The 23367-nt window shown below is 40.2% G+C and overlaps 2 protein-coding genes and 1 long non-coding RNA gene across 3 annotated transcripts; 1 reads left to right on the top strand and 2 right to left on the bottom strand.

Annotated features, from left to right (window-relative positions):
- The first annotated feature begins 5213 nt into the window (after positions 1 to 5213).
- LOC145888606 (uncharacterized) lies at positions 5214 to 11404 on the top strand. Its single transcript, XR_014399445.1, has 2 exons — positions 5214 to 5777; positions 11299 to 11404. It is a non-coding gene; the product is annotated as an uncharacterized LOC145888606 (long non-coding RNA).
- Positions 11405 to 11513: 109 nt separating this feature from the next.
- LOC145888604 (uncharacterized) lies at positions 11514 to 17843 on the bottom strand. The gene is made up of 7 exons (XM_082979390.1): positions 17634 to 17843; positions 14709 to 14951; positions 14195 to 14344; positions 13408 to 13639; positions 12546 to 12841; positions 12313 to 12390; positions 11514 to 11673 (listed from the first exon to the last, which is right to left on the bottom strand). The coding sequence occupies exons 1-7, from the start codon at positions 17791 to 17793 to the stop codon at positions 11669 to 11671; spliced, it is 1164 nt and encodes a 387-aa protein (XP_082835516.1). The 5' UTR covers positions 17794 to 17843; the 3' UTR covers positions 11514 to 11668.
- LOC145888605 (uncharacterized) lies at positions 17842 to 22446 on the bottom strand. The gene is made up of 5 exons (XM_082979391.1): positions 22304 to 22446; positions 21035 to 22202; positions 20539 to 20648; positions 19879 to 20378; positions 17842 to 19243 (listed from the first exon to the last, which is right to left on the bottom strand). The coding sequence occupies exons 2-4, from the start codon at positions 21705 to 21707 to the stop codon at positions 20349 to 20351; spliced, it is 813 nt and encodes a 270-aa protein (XP_082835517.1). The 5' UTR covers positions 21708 to 22202; positions 22304 to 22446; the 3' UTR covers positions 17842 to 19243; positions 19879 to 20348.
- Positions 22447 to 23367: the final 921 nt, after the last annotated feature.

Here is a 23367-nt window from a genome sequence, read left to right as displayed (position 1 = left end):
ATGTCAAGCATACTTGCTTACGTGCACAATTTGTGACCATTATACCTGTTGGCTTGAATCGATTTCCATTCAGAATGACACAACCACCATTGCGCCCCTGCTTTTATCCCCAATCCTGATTTTATTGCAATGTGAGGACCGCACTTATATTTCCAAGGTGTTGGATGCGATTATCCAGCTTTTCGGAATGGAAATTTCTATCATTGTTATGCAAATGCGAAATGTTTGTGGCAGAACAGTGGCGGCGTCGGGGTCGTTTGTTTCCCGTTAGCAGTAAGGAACGGAAACATTTGCCTGCATTGCGTCAGTGTCAACAACTGCTGCGCCCGACGTCCATGTCTCGATATATCAAAACCACTGAATACAAGTTCGTTTCCCGCTATACTTGAAGAACTTTTTTTTACGGTTCCTTTAAAAAAGGATTTATCCATAGCCCACGAATTTCAAGCGGATGCTGTAGTGGCCAACATATTTCCATTGATCGACGAAAGCTAGCTCATGTTGTTTGTCCTTGCAAGTCTATAGGTTTTGAAACCTAAACCACAGTAAACCTTACATCTTCCTTAACCGTAATTTGACGCCTGCCCGCTTCTGGATAATGATCTAGTGGCGACCTCATTTGACACACTATGAATATAGTCCACGGTTCCAGTGTAAAATAAATGGATAACTGTTTTGATATTTAGTTCGAATACAGTGTCGTATACATCATTTACCGTTCAACGGTTGTTATTTCGAATTTGAAACGTTTTGCAAACTGATATAGGCAATGATTTTACTGTCATTTTCTGCCTGCGGCCATTCCAGCCAGTTTTCATGACGAAGAACGCACCTAAACATTTTGTGTATTGTCAAGGTTGTAACCCCCTTTTTTTCCTGCATACCCCTTTTTTTCTCCGTTCTGTAAAATTTTAAACACTAAGCATTGAATTACTTATATTGTTATTTTCATTTGATTTCTAAGTGTATTGAACACAATAAAGTTTTAGTTTGGTGCAGAAGGTTAAAGTAATGTCACTATGCCCCCCGGCTGTGAGCATGAGCAACTCTATACAAGATATTGAATGCAGAATACCAACGGCAAGCTGCAGCAACTGCAACAATGAAATGACAGCGCTGTGTCAGGTCTCAATGTTACAATAACACAAGGAGCCTTTGTTAACTAACTGATTGTGAAAAAAAATGTTATACATAACTTCAAATATTGCGATGAAAAGAGTTGCAAATCTTTTTTGTATTTTCGTAGCCTCTGAAAGCTGTTTTTTCTTGGTAGTCAAAAGGCTTTTGACAGTAGCCTATACATCATTTAAATGTTTTGCATCCAGACTACAAAGCGATGAGCTCTAGGATTGCGATTAGAAGAAAAAATGTACAAATGCTGCAAATAGCGCTGTCATAGAAAAGGCGTTCGTTGTGTGGTACAACTAATTGGTATGTAAGGCTCATGCTTAACTATGTTAATATGCTATAGGAGCTGAGGTCACAGCAGGAACCTGTTACGAGTTAGGTGTGTTCCTAATCAAATCGCAGAAGCCATGCAAAAACTATCCCTGATTCTTGTTGTGTGCTATGTGATCTTAGCTTTTACTAACAAGATGACTAAATCATCAGGCAAGTCCAGAGATAATCGCAATTTCTAATACAGTTGAGGAGTTTTAGGTTTACATCAAAAGTTATTCAATTTGCATTAGATAAATTTCTTTCTCCCCTATGAAATGTGTCCAGTGTTTTTAGTCAGATTTCTGGCAGCTTATAGACTGATCCTGTCATACGTTCATTTAATAATTGTAAAATACAAAGCGACAATAATTTCCACATTTTTCCTAACATAACTAGGGGTGTCGGAATGGAGCAGCTGGGGAGAGTGTACTAAAGCGTGTTGTGGTGGAAGAAAGTACAGAAATCGCACTTGTCTGGACTCTGTAGATCAGAGCACATGCAGTGGACGATTAAGCGACTGGAACCCATGCAATACTTTTGCTTGCTGTGAGTATATCGGTATTTTCCCATCCAGCTTTAAACTGCATTGTATGTGGTGGAGGTGATTTGTAAGGAAAACGAAGGTAAAGGAATCTGTAATGCATTTTTTAGACAAAACTGGCAATTGGAATGAGTGGAGTTCCTGCTCTCGCACTTGCGGCACCGGAGAAAAGCGCCGATCCCGTCGGTGTCTGGTCGCCCTTCCTTCGACTCATCCCCAATACAATAAACTTCAGTTTATTATGGGTATTGCAGAAAACAATACATGGTACGCGACCAAGAAATACTCTTTACATGCAAAGTTTAGGTTTATAGGACAGCAAACATTTAAACATTAGCAGCTTTTTTTTAGTCTGCTACTCACTAAATATGTTGAAAATTATGTTTGTGATTTTATAACGGATGCTGTAGGCCATGTTTATCCAATTCAATTTACCCATATCTCAAAATGATTTAAGACGATAATCTAAATTTAACACAGACCATTAGTTTATACATATAGTCTTGTAATATGACGTAGGTCTTGGTCTGCTATAAACGACCAAAGTATCTCTCTCCATTTCCGCAACGCCTTCAGGGGTGTGTGCCATGAACGTGTGCCGTACGGCCTACGACAAACCAAAAGTTGCAATCAGCAACCATGTCCACGTGAGTTTTTGTTTAGTTTAGGAACAAGAAAAGTTAAATTGTCACACATTGTTTTCAGCGAAACCCAACCACAGGTTCACGGAATGGTCCAATTACTCTGATTGTGATAAAGTGTATGGTGGAGGATGGATGGAAAGAACCCGTCGTTGTTATGATGACAGAAATCGCTATGTCACTATAAGTAATTGCAAGTCGGGCAATCGTCGAACTGATGAAATGGTGGATGTGGAAAGGAAAGAATGCAACACAATACGTTGTAGTGGGTTTGATGTCTTTTATGTACTGAACATTACATTCATTAAATCTTTGCCACCGTCCTATCAAGATTAAAAATACAACGTCAATTTCACGGCTCTTCAACATTGTATTTCCAAACATTACATTCAAACGGTTATGAGAAGTTATGAGAAACGTGAACTAAGTAAATTTATTCACCTATTTGACACCGGTTGCTTTGCTCAGGAACCTCAGACTGGGGTAATTGGGGCAAATGCACCCGACCGTGTGGATACGGAAGACGCTACAGATACAAGATCTGTCTCGATTCAAAGAACCAGACAAAATGTAACGTTGAATATAGATGAGACACATGTGGTCCGACATGCTGTAAGTTTAACGCAATCGATATACAATTGTTTATTTTGTCATACGGAAAACATTGTTTTGCCCCATCAATTGAAGATAGGTTATATGTTGACTTTCAACGAACCAAGGATAGGATAGGCGAAAACAAACTAGGCACATACATCTTTTAACAAGTTTTATGTAAAATTTGTTTTTATTCACACAAGTTATGTTTGTTTCAGTCCAGTTGGGAGATTGGAGTGAGTGGAGTTCCTGCACTGGAAAATGTGGGGGAGGTTTTAAGACCAGAACCCGCAAATGTCAACCCAACTTACCTTCGACAAACCCCTATTACAAAGATCTCATCTCGGTCCTTTCGCGTGGCATTGGTTTTTGGAGGTTAGTGCTGATTACGCTTTGGAAAGTTACATCTAGAATAACGGTTTAGTAGCTGTACTATTTAAAGACCGACTTTAATATTTCTTTGGAAACAATGCGCATGCGTTTTTACTGACAGTGCGTTGGCATTTTTATTTATAGCAGTGCTAACGACGTTACGAGGGGCTTCAGCAGTCAACACTACATAACGTGTACTGAAGGTTATATGTCTGATTCTAAAGAGTGTAACAACCAACCATGTACAGGTAAAGTGAGTTATAGAATAGGAAAGGTTGCCATGTTGTCCTTACGAGCGTTTTCAGTTCTGCATTCGTTTTTATTTGCTACTGGGCGCCCTCCATATGTTCCTATATGTACCGTTTTCAAGATGTTTTAGCCTCAGGCTTGCTTGTTTTCAATATGTTGCGCCTCAAACAGGGTTAAATGCACACCACCATGGAATACGGTTTGATGTTATTTAGCTTTTGCGGTACTAACATCAATGATACCTTCCCAACCGGTTTGGTTTTATGTTTATGAGGACTTTTACATAAACGTGCAAAGAAGGAGCAAGTGTTACTCTGCTTGCAGTTGCTGTAAATTACACATTTTCTGGATGGCACATGGAATGCAACCAAGCTTGCGGAAGAGGACGCCTTAAAAACACCGCACGTTGTCTTGCAAACGGGACATGGGTTGTACCATCGTATAAGTGCGGACCAGCACCAAAACGAAATCGGTATTTTTCATTTAGGAGCGAACACGTGTGCAACAAGAGGCCCTGTGGTAAACACATTTCTTCTTCTTCATATTATAATGTGGTTTGTTTGCTAAATTAATACTATTTCAATGTTTTGTACGTTGTATTAATGATTTGTAAAATCAGCAACATCTTCGTCGTGCGTAATGGCTGATAAGATAATTTCTATTGCGCCTTGAAGTTACACTAGAATAGTACATTTATTAAAAGGACGAAGAAAATTACCAGAATTGTACCGCACAGTGTTTTCTGATCGGGGTAAATGGGGAAAATGCAACAGAGCTTGTGGACAAGGAATCCAATATTCAAATCGCACCTGTCTTGACTCCGAAGATCAGAGCAGATGTGGAGCAATGCAACGCCAGTCAAGAGTATGCGAAGAACAGGAATGCTGTAAGTTGAAAACGTCCTCGATTTTACATGCTACATTCGTTGGTCATACATCTGTAATATTTGGCGGCACTTGGCGAGTTGAACCAATACCAAACCTAAGATATTTTCAGTCGAACTCAGCCAATGGAGTGATTGGAATGAGTGCTCAAGCAGGTGTGGAGGTGGAATAACTTCGAGATATCGTTCCTGCCGGCCCAAAATTACCCAAGGGCACCCGGTTTCCAAAACCTTACCGAAATTTTGGAACTGGTGGACGAAAACCCAAGGTTAGCATTGTTAAAGTGTTTTGATATTTCAATCTAATTCGGTGTCAATTTTTTTTCTACCTTTGAAAACATCCAGTCGCATATTAAGTTCGAAGAGGCTTTTGTAGTTTACAAGCTATACAACCGCCCTGAACTTAAGAGTGACTGATTTTTATTATTTCTATGCAATCCCTCGTGCTGTTGGAAATGTATGGATGCGGTTGATATCATTAAATTATGCGTATCGTTTTATGTTGCTTAAATCGGTGGTGTTTTGTTTCATCTTTGATACGTTTTTGTATTCAGCATTTCTGCATTCATTTCCAATACACACAAGATATTGAAACGTCGAAAGGTTCCCATCTCTTACCACTATCAGTACCTCGTAGATTGCAATCATCCCTTTGAGGAAACGAAGGAATGCAACACAGAGAAGTGCACTAGTAAGCAGATTAAACTGTAACAAATAAGAGGAAATTTGGTTGCAGGTAGCATTTTTATTTTAGTCAATTGAGCTAGAGAGATTGGGTAAACTTGATGCTTTAAACCTTTGATTTTTGTTATATTTAATATTTTGTGTTATTATGAAAAATGTTTGATGTAAAAATATACAACACAACTCTTTCAGATTCTTCGGGCGAATGAATAGCCGGGGAATGCCAATCTTAAGGCAACCACTGCACCAATATTTCAAAAACTAACTGATGTTGAAAACGGTCTACGATATTGTTGTATATATTGCGTTAAAACGCACGTTCTAATAAATTTTGTTGCATGAATTCGTGTTCCTTAAGACCGCTACAAACCAGGTCAGCTTAGCTCATATGAAGCAAAAGGCATTTAAATAAGTACTCGAAAGGCTGTATGGTCGTTTTTGTAATGCTAACTATGTCTGTGCGAAATTATACTCACTTGCTTTTAAACATTTAAAGCTTTAAATCATGCGTTTTGTATGCAGAGTTACAATAAAATTCGTTGACAAAAAACACTGGAAAGGGTCTGATCTTACAGTCAAATGCCAGTCTATGCACACAGGTTTATTGGGAACATTCTCCAACAGAATATTTACATGGGAAATACACATTATTGAAACGTCCGAAAGACTTGGAAGCAAAACAAAGACTTTTTGAGTTAATCTCGTCAGTAAACAGGAAATTAGCTATTCTTCTGGTGAGCCTGAAAATAAATAAATTAATTTTAAATGACATTCAAATCGCAAGCGGAAATTACTTGTATTTCGGGTGAGAAAAACGATCTTTTCCGTCAAGGAAATAAGGATAAATAATTTGTCCAATTTGATTTCGATAATTACGTGGAATCATGAAAAATACCGCCAGATTAAAAAAAAGACCACTCCTCATAAAAAAAAATGACCTTATTCAACAATACTCGGTTTCAACAAGCTATGTAGGGGAAAATCTATGTTATTCGTCGTTATGTTGTTTCTGATACATAAATTTCGCCTACAATTCGGCATCGTCAGTATCACTTATTTAAATTAATTGAGTTACTCGCTTCCATGCATACTTAGAAACACTGTTCAATCCGCATTTCAGCGAAAATATAAAACTTTCACAACATTCCTAAAGTTGCATTAAATCTTACCGATCATTTTTCATCACGAATCCGTCACCGCCTAGAGCTATGTTCGTAAACCACAAATGCTTCTTGTGGACACACTGTAATGCACCTTATCTTCCGTGAAGTAAACCGGTTTTAATAACTTAAAAAACGCTTTTGGCAGTAGCCTTTCCATCATTTAAGTGTTTTGCATTCAGACTACAAAGCGATGATCTCTAGGATTGCGATTAGAAAAAAAAATGTACAAATGCTGTAAATTCCGCGTCACAAAAAAGGCGTTAATGTGTGGTACAACTAATTGGTATGTAAGGCTCATGCGTGACTATGTTAATATGCTATAGGAGCTGAGGTCACAGCAGGAACCTGTTACGAGGTGTGTTCATAATCACATCGAAGAAACCATGGTAAAACTATCCCTGATTCTTGTTGTGTGCTATGTGATCTTAGCTTTTTCTAACAAGATGGCTAAATCATCAGGCAAGTTTAGAGATAATCGCAATTTCTAATACAGTTGAAGAGTTTTAGTTTCTCATCAAAAGTTATTCAATTTGCATTAGATGTATTTCTATGTCCGCTATAAAATGTATTCTGTTTCAAATTAGCCCGTGATGTTGCAGGTTGTGTCACAAACACAACAGTGTGCATCAAAAGTTAGCAGTCGCGTGTAATAAATGTGATCAGAATTAAAATAAATATGTCTAAAATTGTTCTTTTTAATTGACAGATTTCTGGCGATATTTCTGGCAGTCTTATGAGCATGCTCCTCTCACCAAGCGTTCATATATTACTTGTAAAATACAAAACGATAATATTTTAAAACAAATTTTTCTTAACATAACCAGAACTGTCGGAATGGAGCAGCTGGGGAGAGTGTACTGAAGTGTGTGATAGTGGAAGAAAGTACAGAAATCGCACTTGTCTTAATTCTGAAGATCACAGCACATGCACTGGACGATTAAGAGACTCGAACTCATGCAATAATTTTGCTTGCTGTGAGTATATCGGTATTTTCCTATATCCAACTTGAAACTGCATTTCATGTGTTGGAGATGACTTGTAAGGAAAACGAAGATAAAAGAATCTGTAATGCATTTTGTAGACAAAACTGGCAATTGGAATGAGTGGAGTTCCTGCTCTCGCACTTGCGGCACCGGAGAAAAGCGCCGATCCCGTCGGTGTCTGGTCGCCCTTCCTTCGACTCATCCCCAATACAATAAACTTCAGTTCATTATGGGTATTGCAGAAAACAATACATGGTGCGCGACCAAGAAATACACTTTACATACAAAGTTTTGTAGGACAACAAACAATCAAACATTAGTAGCCTTTTTTTAATATGCGAATTACTAAACATGTTGAAAATTATGTTTGTGATTTTATAACGGATGCTGTAGGCTCTATTTATCCATATCTCAAAATGATTTGAGACGATAATCTAAATTACAACAGGCCATTAGTTTATACATAAAGTCTTGTAATATGACGTAGGTCTTGGTCTGCTATAAACGACCAAAGTATCTCTTTCCATTTCCGCAACGCCTTCATGGGTGTGTGCGATGAACGTAGGCCGTACGGCCTACGACAAACCAGGAGTTGCAATCAGAAACCATGTCCACGTGAGTTTTTGTTTAGTTTAGGAGCAAGAAAAGTTAAATTATCACAAATTGTTTTCAGCGAAACCCAACCACAGGTTCACGGAATGGTCCAATTACTCTGATTGTGATAAAGTGTGTGGTGGAGGATGGATGGAAAGAACCCGTCGTTGTTATAATGACAGAAATCGCTATGTCGCTATAAGTAATTGCAAGCCTGGCAGTCGTCGAACGAAAAATGAAATGGTGGATGTGGAAAGGAAAGAATGCAACACAATACGTTGTAGTGGGTTTGATGTCTTTTATGTACTGAACATTACTTTCATTATATCTTTGCCACCGTCCTATCAAGATTAAAAATACAACGTCAATGTCACGGCTCTTCAACATTGTATTTCCAAACATTACATTCCAACGGTTATGAGAAGTTATGAGAAACGTGAACTAAGTAAATTTATTCACCTATTTGACACCGGTTGCTTTGCTCAGAAACCTCAGACTGGGGTAATTGGGGCAAATGCACCCGACCATGTGGATACGGAAGACGCTACAGATACAAGATCTGTCTCGATTTAAAGAACCAGACAAAATGTAACGTTGATTATAGATGGGACACATGTGGTCCGCCATGCTGTAAGTTTAACGCAATCGATATACAATTGTTTATTTTGTCATACGGAAAACAATGTTTTGCCCCACCAATTTAAGATAGGCCATATGTTGACTTTCAACGAACCAAGGATAGGATAGGCGAAAACAAACTAGGCACATATATCTTTTAACAAGTTTTATATAAAACTTTTTTTTATTCACACAAGTTATGTTTGTTTTAGTCCAGTTGGGAGATTGGAGTGAGTGGAGTTCCTGTACTGGAAAATGTGGGGGAGGTTTTAAGACCAGAACCCGCAAATGTCAACCCAACTTACCTTCGACAAACCCCTACTACAAAGATCTGATCTCGGTCCTTTCGCGTGGCATTGGTTTTTGGAGGTTAGTGCTGATTACGCTTTGTAAAATTATATCTAGAATAACGGTTTAGTATCTGTGCTATTTAAAGACCGACTTTAATATTTCTTTGGAAACAATGCGCATGCGTTTTTACTGACTGTGCGTTGGCATTTTTATTTATACCAGTGCTAACGACGTTACGAGTGACTTCAGCAGTCAACACTACATAACGTGTACTGAAGGTTATATGTCTGATTCTAAAGAGTGTAACAACCAACCATGTCCAGGTAAAGTGAGTTGTAGAATAGGAAAGGTTGCCATGTTTACCTTACGAGCATTCTCATTTCCACATTCGTTTTTACTTGTTACTGAGCGCCCTCCATATGTTCCTATATGTACCATTTTCAAGCTGTATTAAGCCTCGGGCTTCCTTGTTTTCAATATGCTGCGCCTCAAACAGGGTTAAATGCACACCACCATGGAATACGGTTTGATGTTATTTAGCTTTTACGGTACTAATATCAATGATACCTTCCCATCCGGTTTGGTTTTGTGTTTATGACTTTTCCATAAACGTGCAAAGAAGGAGCAAGTGTTACTCTGCTTGCAGTTGCTGTAAATTACAAATTTTCTGGATGGCACATGGAATGCAACCAAGCTTGCGGAAGAGGACGCCTTAAAAACACCGCACGTTGTCTTGCAAACGGGACATGGGTTGTACCATCATATAAGTGCGGACCAGCACCAAAACGAAATTGGTATTTTTCATTTATGAGTGAACACGTGTGCAACAAGAGGCCCTGTGGCAAACACATTTCTTTTTCCATATTATATTGTGGTTTGTTTGCTAAATTAATACTATTTCAATGTTTTGTACGTTGTATTAATGATTTGTAAAATCAGCAACATCTTCGTCGTGCGTAATGGCTTATAAGATAATTTGTATTGCGCCTTGAAGTTACAGTAGAATAGTACATTTATTAAAAGGACGAAGAAAATTACCAGAATTGTACCGCACAGTGTTTTCTGATCGGGGTAAATGGGGAAAATGCAACAGAGCTTGTGGACAAGGAATCCAATATTTAAATCGCACCTGTCTTGACTCCGAAGATCAGAGCAGATGTGGAGCATTGCAACGACAGTCAAGAGTATGCAAAGAACAGGATTGCTGTAAGTTGAAAACGCCCTCGATTTTACATTCTACATTCGTTGGTCATAAATCTGTAATATTTGGCAACACTTGGCGTGTTGAAACAATACCAAACCTAAGACATTTTCAGTCGAACTCAGCCAATGGAGTGATTGGAATGAGTGCTCAAGCAGGTGTGGAGGTGGAATAACTTCGAGATATCGTTCCTGCCGGCCCAAAATTACCCCAGGGCACCCGGTTTACAAAAACCTTACCGAAATTTTGGAACTGGTGGACGAAAACCCAAGGTTAGCATTGTTAAAGTGTTTTGATATTTCAATCTAATTCGGTGTCAATTTTTTTTCTACCTTTGAAAACATCCAGTCGCATATTAAATTCGAAGAGGCTTTTGTAGTTTACAAGCTATACAACCGCCCTGAACTTAAGAGTGAGTGATTTTTATTATTTCTATGCAATCCCTCGTGCTGTTGGAAATGTATGGATGCGGTTGATATCATTAAATTATGCGTATCGTTTTATGTTGCTTAAATCGGTGGTGTTTTGTTTCATCTTTGATACGTTTTTGTATTCAGCAATTCTGCATCCATTTCTAATACACACAAGATATTGAAACGTCGAAAGGTTCCCATCTCTTACCACTATCAGTACCTCGTAGATTGCAATCATCCCTTTGAGGAAACGAAGGAATGCAACACAGAAAAGTGCACTAGTAAGCAGATTAAACCGTAACAATAAGGGGAAGTTAATTGGTTGCAGGTAGCATTTTTATTTTGGTCAATTGAGTTAGAGAGTTTGGTAAATTTAATGCTTTAAGCCCTTGATTTTTGTTATAATTAATATTTTATGTTATTATGAAAAATGTTGGATGAAAAAATAAACAACAAAAATCTTTTAGATTCTTCGGACGAATGAATAGCCGGGGAATGCCAATCTTAAGGCAACTACTGCACCAATATTTCAAAACTAACTGATGTTGAATACAGTCTACGGTATTATTGTACATATTTTTAATAAACTTTGACGCATGAATTCTTGTTCTCCAAAACCGCTACAAACCAGGTCAGCTTAGCTCGTATGAAGCAAAAGGCATTCAAATAGATACACGAAATTGTGGAAGGCTATATGGTCGTTTTTGTAATGCTAACTATGTCTGTGCGAAATTATACTCACTTGCTTTTAAACCTTTAAAGCTTTAAATCATGCGTTTTGTATGTAGAGTTACAATAAAATTCGTTGACAAAAAACACTGGAAAGGGTCTAATCTTACAGTCAAATGCCGGTCTATGCACACAGGTTTATTGGGAACATTCTCCAACAGAATATTTACATGGGAAATGCACATTAGTGAAACGTCCGAAAGACTTGGAAGCAAAACAAAGACTTTTTGAGTTAATCTCGTCAGTAAACAGGAAATCAGCTATTCTTCTGGTTAGCCTGAAAATAAATAAATTAATTTTAAATGACATTCAAATCGCAAGCGGAAATTACTTGTATTTCGGGTGCGAAAAAAGATCTTTTCCGTCAAGGAAATAAGGATAAATAGTTTGTCCAATTTGTTTTCGATAATTACGTGGAATCATGAAAAATACCGCCAGATTTAAAAAAAAGACTCTTCATGAAAAAAAAGCAAAAACTAGCAGACCTAATTATTCAACATTAAGTTATATAAAGGAAAACCTAAGTTAATCGTCGTTATGTTGTTTCTGATATGTACATACATATAAATATATATATTTCGCCTACAATCTGGCATCGTCAGTATCACTTTAGCGCTTAACACATAACATAAAAGAGAATGTTATGTTGAACATATCAGTTCCAAAAAACGTATTCCAGAAAATCAGATTACAACCTGTTTAAATGAATTTGAAAATGTGTCGTGAGAGCAATTAAGGGATTTTTACCATCGTTCGACACATAATAAATATTTTAATTACGAACAACTGTTAGCTTCCTTCAACATACAAGCAATTTGTTCGTAAGACCAATACTATTGCAACAACGATTAACTTCACACAAAGATCTGAGCTATCCTCTTTAGCAGTACTCCAAACACTATAAATGTCAACTAACCAGGAATTTTAATGCACATCACTGGACAAGTACCACCGCTGGTGTCACACGGTACGGTGTACAAAGTACCTTCGCAACCTAAAAATCACAGTAATGTTTGCAAAATATTGTTTGTTTATTGTATGTTAAATACGGCAAACCAGTCGTAATGTCCGTAATTGGCAAACGTTGATTTACAGTGAGAAAACAATTATTTCATCCCCAAAATCTATCACCGCCGTAACGGCACTTACGACAGGGACTTGGTTGGTCGGGACTGATACCAATTAATGAATCAAATGGGCAATCTTCGCGCATCTCAGGTTCATCTTCGCTTCTCGCGGGAGTAGCGCCTTCTGGTCGCAGATCCCTTTTCTTCTGCCTCCTCCTGTTCCTCGTCAAATCCATTGTGGTGGTTTCTATTGGTGGAGGTTTGGTTGTGGTGCTTGTTGGAGGAACGAAGGTGGAGTAAAAGTTTCGGCCGTACCCCGGGACGCCATTGTTGCCGACCGTGGCCCCAACATGGGACGGGGGGCAGAGTAATGGCTTTCTGTTCGACAATAAGAGGTTACGAAACTTAATATTGTCAAAACGTGGAAAGATTATTAGGTTTTAAAACAAACCAGCATTTTTATGACGACTATGATGTGCGTAAAACACGGAATGATATAAACAGCTTTGTACTGTAGCGACATAATATGTTGTAAAGATGTTCCGTCGCGGGTTGCGTTAGTTTCAGTGCGTGTTGCCTTTTTCGTGCGATTCTCTCACGTGTCATGTGTCACGCCATGTTTGCATCATTCGATTGACTACGAACAAAGAGCAAGCACGCCACAGTACACACTTCAATGCTCTAACACATCATAACCCTAACATTTTATAATTCAAATAAAATTTAATCAATATGCGGAACTCAACTATAGCAAATGACATGAATTCCCGTTTTAATATGCGTTTTATCTGAATTTTAGTGGAGCTTTTTTGTGCAAAAACAACATTTTCATGACCTAACAGTGTTAAGAAAAAAGCAAAAACTGTGTTTAAAAAAACGTTGTTCACGCAGAGAGTTTATATTCATGGCGCCCCTGCTTTCAAAAGAGCGCTTGTGTGACTTACGAGTAGCATTTTCCGTCGGAGCCGAGCAGTGGCCGCAACAAGGGACATCCGCAACCCGACTCACATATTCCGTTGCAACCAGTCACGTGACCGTAGAGGTAGTTGGTCTTCTGATACTGGCTTGCGAATGGGTGGAAGTTTCTGGGGCTGTAATAGGGAAAGGCGACTTGAACCCTGTTACAGTGATGCGGACATGGCTTGCATGAGTAGTGGATCTGATTGAAGGGACAAGCTGCGAAAAATAGTATCACGGTTATTTGTGTGGTGGTTTCAGGAAACCCTTGTTATGGGCACGTTCTGTGTAGTTAGTGCTACTGTAAGATAATATCACATATGTTTGCATGGGCTTACTCTTCCCGGCAAAGCAAGTGTACGAACTATATGATGTTATTACCGGTAAAGCAATATAATGTTATTTTAGCAGCACATAATGAAGCTAGTCTAATCTCGCTAAAGCTCGTGCGACTAAAGTTTTTAATAGTCTGCTTTCTCTGTGTCAAACCGCCCCCACAATCACGTGATCACGAACCCCATTTACCCCAGTTGGTGAGTTGAACTAAAAATTGTAAAAGTTCTGACATAACCAACAAAAAATTGTCAGAGAGCTGATAAAATTTTGTTGGTTGTTTATTGAGAAACAGAAACAATCAATCTCTGCACAGTTTTTAAGTTTTTGGTTCTAAGATTAACATCTAAAGTAACGACAAAAACTTCCAATGACTTAAGATTGGTACGGGCTAACCAGATTTGGTTTAGTGCACAATGTAGCAAATGAAATGAAACTTACAGCAAGGCTGAATGTTACACCTCCTCATTTTTGAACGTTGAAAGTTGCACTTGGTCTGATCTTTAGATTCGACACAAGTGCGTGTTGTGTGTTGACTTCCACCTCCGCAAACTCTATCACATTCTCCCCAATCTCTCCACTCCGAGGTAACTGCGGGATTCGAGACAAATTTTACTGCGTTTTAGCAGTGTCCATATGGCGGGAAGTACTTGAAGAAAGGTGTGCCAACAAAATGAGTAAAAATGTAAAGGCGCCTCACTCATAAAAAGTGCCATGAAAAATGTTGGATCCTAACTCATTTTTTGTATTCGAGACATTTAAAAAATTGTTTTGTGAAGCTCAATTCGTTTATTCGTTAGTAAATTGCTTGAAACCTTGATGATAACAATAATACTTTACTGTGGTGGTTTAGTTGGCGACAAATATTTATATCCTGTACCACTGTAGACGAACAAGGGACAAATGCGAACAAACAGAGATTGAAAAGATGCACAAATTTCCAAAGCAGACTTACCACAGGCGCCAGTGTTGCAGGGCTTCTGTTGTATCTCCACCTTGTAACCGGTACCCTTCCAATAGCGCCTTATCAGGTCTAATGGAGACCTTCGACCATTAGACGACGGACCACACCTATATGTGGGCACTTCCTGGCCACCGTTGGCAAGGCAACGTCGCGTGCGTTCCATCATACCACCGCCACAAACTTTATCGCACTCCGTGTAGTTGGACCATTCCGTATACGCGTACCGCACCGGACCTGAAAGTAAACACAGTAATTATTGAACAGTAACAGTAAGCCGAGAAGAATTAATAATTACAAGACAGTTGAAAAATTGTGGATGAAGCATCAAACGTATGTTGTAATCGCAACCATGTACGGCCAAGTTTAAGAAAAACTAACAGTAATTTGATCTGGATTTGGCACAATAATCTACGAACAATATATGCAAAACGATAGTGTTGTTCATCATATTCGTATGTACAACTGTCAGCACTTTTTGCAAAGAGGACTTCAACATTAAGATACCCTTTATAATAAGTTACATACTCCCACTGAAAATGCCAATCCCAACTGATACTCACACAATACCTTTTCATAACACTCCGTGTCAAATTGCTATTAGGTTCACATGGAAACGAAACGATCAAGGGCATTTCCGTAAGTAATTGAAAGGAGCTCACGTTCTTTCACAATTACCGCCAATGCACTTCTATTGCACACAATTATGCAACCACCAAGAAAAACTTACAAGGATGCACAGCAACATCAAAAATACCAATCCAAAGGGTGTGTAAAACATTATTCGTTCTGTTGGCGCTTTGGACGTCTAGGTGAGGTTATTACATCAAAAATAACATCAACCTTACATGATGATGGTATAAGTATATATCCAAACGTGTCAAACATGAAGTCGCTCCTATAACAATTTGTATCTGAAATTGTTTCAGCTGAATATGTATATGTAGAATATCCGTGCATTTATTCGCTCGTCGTTTTCTACGCTTTCACGCCAACTTTGGCGATTAAATGACAAAGTTTTGGCAAGTCAGTAATGCGATTTGACATTTTGTTAATGTAGTTCATAAAGGTGCTGAGCACGACTTGGGAATCGTGAAAGAAATCGTGGGTCGTTGACGAGCAATCAACGATGATTGGGGGACTTCCAGAGAATTTAGGACTTTTCTTTTTCGCGTCGAGCTCAGTTTTATCAAAACGGAACGGACAAAACAACAGTGCAAGTTTCTTGTGCTTACTTTTTTTGTGCTTAAAATATATTTATAAGCAGTAAGGAATGAACTGACTGCTAAAAGTTTTTAACGCATTCGAAATTTCAAAACAATATTCATTTAAGTTTACAATGTCGAAGAAATAGAGTTCCTACCCTGCTATTAATCAACACAGAAACAATTCAGCCATGAAAGCCATTTTTTAGATTTTCCTAAATCTAATTTGGACACGACTAGTAACAAACATAAGTTCGTCAACACCTATGTAAAAAGCTACAACGAATGTCAAAGTAAACCAATGTACGTGCACTGCGGGCGATGAAATGGGATTTTCAGCTCATATTGCGCTGTCTGGCGCATTCGGCGGTAAGCGAGGTTTCGGTCAAAAAGTTTTACGACAAACAATTCTGTCTCCTGTTCTTGTAGAATATACAAAGCGGTTGATTTAGTCTAGACGTGTTTGTTTGTGTTGCGTCTGGGGTAGATGGCTCACATAACAAAACCCCTGTGTTACGGATAAATTGTTTATTGCACTGTTGGCCACACGTACATTACGCAATCTTTTCATGTTTATACATTGTTGCCAAAAGTTGATTTAAATGTTGTTACGTTTGTTGTGAGTTTAATAAACGTATTGACTGTAAGTATTGTCATTTGGGTGCAAAATATTTGGAGTTAATAACTTTGAAGATGAAAGCCAAAGCTAAAATGCTGTTATACATTAGTAATAGTAAACGTTTCGAACACTAACTGCGTTCATCATCAGTACTACACATGCATTTTCATGCGTGAAATGTCAAGAGCGACATTCCCAGTAATGTTTCCGCGACAACAATCTCGAAAACAACCGTCACCCTCGTTGACTCATTGTCTGCAGCGAACGACAATCAATATTTTGCGTCATAGGCATCGCGTTAGGTTGGGAAGATTGAAAGTTGTGTGTGTGTCGTGGGAGAATTACGGCGAAGGGGTGTGCGCAAAGCGGAAATCGAAGTGGACAAAGTAGTCGGACGTACAAATAACGACCACCACGCCTAACTACTAGGGTTACCATCAACATGGACTAAAAAATATGCACGCTGCTTTTGATGCCGAAATATGACAACAGGCTTTTGATTAAATTTACGATCGTGGTTTTTGTAAACAACAACAGGGTCGGTGCTATTTTTTCGCAGGGACCATAAAGTCCTAGATTCACGAAAGGTCCAATTTGGAGCGAAGCGGTCAATCACAAAGGTCCATAAAACTACGCCACAACATCAAACGAAGCAAGACAATTTATAGGTCACCATAGAGGCTGGTGTTTTATGAGTTAGTGTCACGAATAGAAAAGAGATGTGAGAATATTTTAGTCGGACGCAGCACTTTGCGTCAATCATACAAATTAATGATCTTTTTAGACCTGCAGGTCGCGGCCAGGTTCGAATTCCTTTGGTCTCCCAATTCAAAAACACGACACAGGCAACAACTTAATATGTAATTTACATATTATTCACTTATTTTCAGCTGCAAGTATTTTCAGCTTCAAAACATTGCGATGTCAATGCAGAAACTATACGGTGCGATGAGCTTGTGCCTCACAGGATGATGCACATAAAAATAACCATGGCGACTGGGTTCGAATATAAATTGTGCTTGTAATGAATCCATGCACATCATGCAAACTGGCAAACAATGGCCATGATGACTAAATCGCACTTGTAAATCTTACCTGTGCTGGTGTTTCGCGGTCTTACAGGCTCGGGGAGTGGCAAGTTGGGAAATCCGATAAATGTGAGGAAATCCTCAAGGTTTCTCGGCTGTGGGGGAAAGTGGTGAGGTGTAGCGAACGTGGAACAAAATAACGCAAAAACTACGACAAGTCTAAGCATGATTGCTGGTGGTTGTTGCACACCTGGAGAAAAGACTTCAAACCGTTAAGTGAAATAACTTAATTGTAGTGGTGAGGACAGAAGTGCAAATGGTTTTTCCTCGGTTTTAAGACAGCGGATGACAGAAGGTTGTGGTTGAATATTTTGTTAAATAAGTTACATTAATGATTTGATTTTTCAAAAGGACGATTAATAAAGTGCCTGACGAAACAAAGCAGTCTAACCAAAACACCGCTGCTTGTTCTTCTTCTTCAAATGCTGTAAGGTGGCTCAAAATTAGATTCTAAAAATATTAACTCGCAACTCCAACAAATAAACATCTACATCTCACATTTGTCTTCTCGATAAAAATTTTCTTGTCTGCGCATCCAAGTGCTTTGTACGACCTTCTGCTTACAATGAACCGTCGTCCTGGACTTTATTGTGATCGTGCAACCACTGATGCCTTCTTCATCTCCTGACGCCCCGCGGGCCACTTACAAAACAAGCCGAAGCTGAACCATTTTTGAATTATCCAAAGATTCGAGGTAAATAATGCTGTGTTGTATTGCCATAAACCTCAACCCGATTTCTCTTAATTTTGTCGCTGTTCAACGTATAAAACCACAAACAAAAGGTTTTCACACTTGCAGGTTTTAATATAAATTAAACCATGCAAGTTAATCAAACTAAAACGAAGTCGCTTCAAACACTAAAACGCGATTGTTCTCGCTCGGATTTGATGCGTTGCTACAAGTTACGGCGTTTGTTCAATTTCTGTCCGAAGCGATCCGACAATGAACGTGTTGGAAATCGTGAAAGAAATCGTGGGTCGTTGACGAGCAATCAACGATGATTGGGGGACTTCCTGAGAATTTGGGACTTTTCTTTTTCGCGCCGAGCTCAGTTTGATCAAAACGGAATGGACAAACCAACAACAGAAGTTTCTTGTGCTTATGCCAAAATATATTTCTAAGCTGTAAGGAATGAACTGCTAAAAGTTTTTAACGCATTCGAAATTTCAAAACAATATTCATTTAAGTTCACAATGTCGAAGAAATAGAGTTCCTCCCCTGCTATTAATCAACACAGAAACAATTCAGCCATGAAAGCCATTTTTTAGATTTTCCTTAATCTAATTTGGACACGACTTGTAACAAACATAAGTTCGTCAACACCGATGTAAAAAGCTACAACGAATGTCAAAGTAAACCAATGTACGTGCACTGCGGGCGATGAAATTGGATTTTCATCTCATTCTGCGCTGTCTGACGCATTCGGCCTCCTGTGTAACCGAAATTAGCTTGTGCGGTTGTTGCGTTCGACTTCCCCATTGCTCGCGGGGTGATATGGCTTCGTTCGGGTCTGTTTACAACCCATCAATCTCACCAGTTCTGCAAATAATTTGCTTTCGAAATTCCGCCCTTGATCGGAGTGAATTGCCTCAGGTACCCCATGTACCGTTAGCCACCTGTGAAACAAAATGTTCGCTGTTTCATGTGCAGTTTGATGCCGCATAGGCCACGCTCTGACATGTTTTGTGAATAAATGTGAATAAAATCCTGTCCTGGTTAACGGAAGTGAACCAAGCACATCAATCTCTACGCGTTGCATCGGTCGCATTTCTTGTGATGGAACTAACGGTGCTCGGATGGTAGTGGTTGGTTTCTTATTTCGTTGACAGTGTTCGCATTTACGGCAATAAGCCTCGGTCTATTCTCTCCATTTTAGCCAGTAAAAACGCTGTGACAGTTTGCTCAGGATTTTAGCCATTCCCAAGTGTCCCCCGCCGTGTACCTGGTCGTGGCACGCGGACAGCACTTCGCTGCCCATGGCAAAGGGTACCAACACTTTCTGAACTTCGTTTAAACCTGGCACCGCACCAGGGTCAGTAAGGAATAGCACCCCACCGTGACATGAGAGCCGCTCGAAAAGGCTCCATAAGTGTTTTGTCTCGGCCGACAGGCGTTTGACGTGGCGAAAAGACGGCCTTATACCCTGTTGCACCCATTTCACTACAGGACGCAAACTTAAGTCCCCATACTGCGCTTCTGCTACATGGGTGGACTCATACCCGTACTCCGCCTTTAAATCAAGTGCAAGTACCTCTTCCAGTGACTGATGCTCACGAACTGTGTAAGGGAATCCGTCATCTTCCGGTTGCCTCCGGCTGAGCGCATCTGCGTTTGTGTGCTTTTTTCCGGGCCGGTGTTGAAGATCAAAATCGTAACTAGCCAGGTGTTCAACCCATCGAGCACATTGTCCATAGAGTTCCCTGGATCTCCACGGCCAGCGAAGGGTTGAATGGTCTGTGCGCAACAGAAATTTCGATCCGAGCAAATAACTGCGATACAACTTAGTCGCAAATATGACGGCCAGCAATTCCTTGCGAGTTGTGGAATAATGCTTTTCAGCTTTGATCAATGATCTACTGCCGTAAGCGATCACATGCTCATTACCGTCAATTTCCTGACCGAGAACACAACCTACGGCTGTGTCCGAGGCATGGGTGTCCAACACGAAGGGTCGGCTGAAGTCGGGATACTGTAGGACTGGATCTGTTTTCAGAATTCTTTTCAGGCTGGCGAACGCCTGCTGGCAACTGTCTGTCCAGACAAAACGACGTCCCTTTTCTGTCAATTTGTGTAAGGGGGAGGCGATACGAGCGTAATCTTAAACAAACTTTCTGTAATACGATGTAAGACCCACAAATTGACGCACCTGTTTTACAGATTTTGGAACTGGCCAATCTTTAACTGATCGTACCTTATCGGGGTCGCATCGTATTCCATGTTTTGACACTACGTGGCCAAGGAATCGCACTTCATCTTTGAACAGGTCGCACCTCGTGGGCTTTAGTGTAAGTCCAGCCGACTCTAGGCGTGAAAGAACATCAAGACGCTGCATGTGTTCGTTGAAATTTCTACCATAAACCATCACATCGTCTAAGTATGCGAGTGTTCCTTGCCACTCTATACCCTGCAGCACAATAAGCATTAGGTGTTGGAAGCTTGCCGCTGAGTTGCATAATCCATAGGCATCACGGTGAATTCAAACAAACCCATGTGACTGGCAAAGGCTGTCTTCTCCCTTGATTGTTCGTCCGTGGGGACCTGCCAGTAGCCAGATTTCAGATCAAGGGTGGAAAAGAAACGTGACTCAGACATTTCAACCAGGCTATCATCAACCCGGGGAATAGGGTAACTGTTTTTTTTGCTTGCTTCGTTTACTTGTCGATAGTCGACGCAAAATCGCAACTCACCAGACTTCTTTTTCACCAGAACAATCGAACTTGACCATGGCGAGGTTGAAGGTCTCACGAGTCCTTGGCTTCGCATTTCGTTGATGATCTTCTCGACCTCCGTTTTATGATGGATGGACATTCTTCGAGGATGTTGACGAATTGGTGCCGCATTCTCAGTGTCGATCGAATGTCGAACAAGATCAGTCCGGCCTAGGTCAGAGTTACATGTCGAAAATGCTTTTTGATGGCGGCAAAGAAGTTTTAAAACATCCGCCCTCTGGGTTGCCGACAACCCATCTCCGATACTCACGCCTTGGTGAATGCATTCCCAGCTTTCTTCATTGGTCGGTGTCTGTGCATAGAAGATATTGCAAACTTCCTCTGTAGGTTGCACACCGCTATCTTCAACAACAACACACCATTCCGACGATGGGCATGCAACGTTGCCAAAGGCGTGTACTGGAATCGCGACAGCAACCCTTGTTGCTGATGGTACTAGGATTGGGTCATCGCTAAAATTGGCTATACGTATGTTTACCTCATTTTTCCGCACAGTTGAAACACAGTTCGCTGTACAGAGTCCAATCTTGTCTGTAAATCCCGGTCTTCGCGCAATATACACTTCAAAGTCGGGGATGTCTTCTTTGCGGGCGTCAAGGTGGTAACGAGCTGTGATCCACACCTCCGACATTGGAGGGACTTCTGTGGCGCCGGTCACACAAATATCTCTGGTAAATTGTACGAAAGACGACGAGAGTAATGGTACCTTGGCACGTCCCGCTGTCAACAAATTTTGGTCGTAACACACATTGCAGCGGTTCTTCTGCAGAAAATCCAATCCCAAAATTAAGTGGTGAGTGACGCCCGACGCGACATATAAACACGTGGGTGCATCTAACCCTCCCAGTTTAACATTCACAGTGATTTTTCCAATAACTGAAACCAAACTACCATTAACTCCAGAAAAGCGTTCGTTTTGGCCCAGCGGGGAGGTTTTGAGGCGATCATTGCTCAACGTCTCTAAACACTTTTGGCTAATCAAAGATACACTTGCACCAGTATCAACTAAAGCACATACCGGCTTCGAAGCGATGGAAACGTTGACAAACCGGACTAATTGGGGTTTGGTGGGACTCTTGCTGATGTTCTGATCATTGGTAGGATTCGAAGTTTTGGGTTCCGTGTCCTTCAAACATACACTTGCTTTTTCGTTTTGGGTCACAGGCGTACCAGGTCTTTTATTGAAATTCCTGCGAGGCGTAAAACTGGTATGAAAGCCGCGCTTACCTTGCATGGGGCAAAATCTTTGCAAATGTCCTGGTTTACCACAGGTGAAACAGCGTCGATCCAACCTGTCTGCCATCTGATGTAGTGTTGGTTTCCCCAATCGCTGCACCTCGCGGCGTACCAGCTCAATGTCCTTCTGGAGCGCGGTCACAGTTTTTTGGAATTCTCGAACGCCGATGTCTGCATCCTTTTCCGGTTGTTTTGATTCTGATGGACCTTGAACATCACGACGACACACGCCTAAAACCTGGGACATTTCCGGTACATGCGTGGACAAAACCATCTGAGCGGCCGTCCAAAAGTCACGTTTATATTCCAACCGTTGCGGCAGGGACCTGGCCATGTGCTGGTCCAACATGCCAACAAAGAGTAATGAATATAAAACCTCGTTTTTAATAGTCTCCTCCGTGGGATAAGGGATAAGCCATATTCATTTAAGTTTACAATGTCGAAGAAATAGAGTTCCTACCCTGCTACTAATCAACACAGAAACAATTCAGCCATGAAAGCGATGAAATTGGATTTTCATCTCATTCTGCGCTGTCTGACGCATTCGGCGGTAAGCGAAGTTTCGTTCAAAAAGTTTTGCGACAAACAATTCTGTCTCCTGTGTAATCGAAATTAGCTTGTCTTGGGCCTATGCTACTCTGCACTAACGGCCTATCGCAGAGGCCTGAAGTCACACGACCAAGGTGGCTATTTTCGTGATAAAATAGAAAAACGCTAATAGGTATAAAAAGAATAAAACGATAAAAGCGCGAATAAAACAACGTTTTTCTAAGATTGGCACAAAATACACATTCCACTACGACTAGCGTTCATCAACAATTACCACATAAGATCTCCCACCAAAAACAGTGTTTACCACACGCCACCACCAGAGAACTGTCTGGCTTTTCGCTCATTATTTCTCTCGCCAGCGCTTGACCAATCATTTTTACCCGCGTTTGCCACGTAAGCATGATCACTCGGGCATATTAAAACGAGTAAATTGCAAAATAATTACAAATATATTATAAAGGTGAGTGTGAAAAGTAAACAAAGAAAAACATGCGGTGAGTTAA

The sequence above is a fragment of the Ascidia mentula genome, chromosome 2 (genome assembly GCF_947561715.1).
Source record: "Ascidia mentula chromosome 2, kaAscMent1.1, whole genome shotgun sequence".
In the NCBI taxonomy this organism is placed as follows: Eukaryota; Metazoa; Chordata; class Ascidiacea; order Phlebobranchia; family Ascidiidae; genus Ascidia; species Ascidia mentula.
Note: the sequence above shows the minus strand (reverse complement) of the source record. Positions and strands in the feature narration are given on the sequence as shown.

Excerpts from the sequence above, each read along its gene's own strand:
- LOC145888604 (XM_082979390.1), bottom strand. The coding sequence starts at position 17,793 with ATGCTTAGACTTGTCGTAGTTTTTGCGTTATTTTGTTCCACGTTCGCT. Across the intron at positions 13,640-14,194 it reads GTGTAACATTCAGCCTTGCT|CTTGTCCCTTCAATCAGATC; the intron begins GTAAGTTTCATT and ends TATTTTTCGCAG. Across the intron at positions 12,842-13,407 it reads TCCGACGGAAAATGCTACTC|AAAGCCATTACTCTGCCCCC; the intron begins GTAAGTCACACA and ends ATTGTCGAACAG.
- LOC145888605 (XM_082979391.1), bottom strand. The coding sequence starts at position 21,707 with ATGTCGGAGGTGTGGATCACAGCTCGTTACCACCTTGACGCCCGCAAA. Across the intron at positions 20,649-21,034 it reads TCTGGTGAAAAAGAAGTCTG|AGTCGGCTGGACTTACACTA; the intron begins GTGAGTTGCGAT and ends TTTCACGCCTAG. Across the intron at positions 20,379-20,538 it reads TACGATGCGACCCCGATAAG|ACAGTTGCCAGCAGGCGTTC; the intron begins GTACGATCAGTT and ends TTGTCTGGACAG.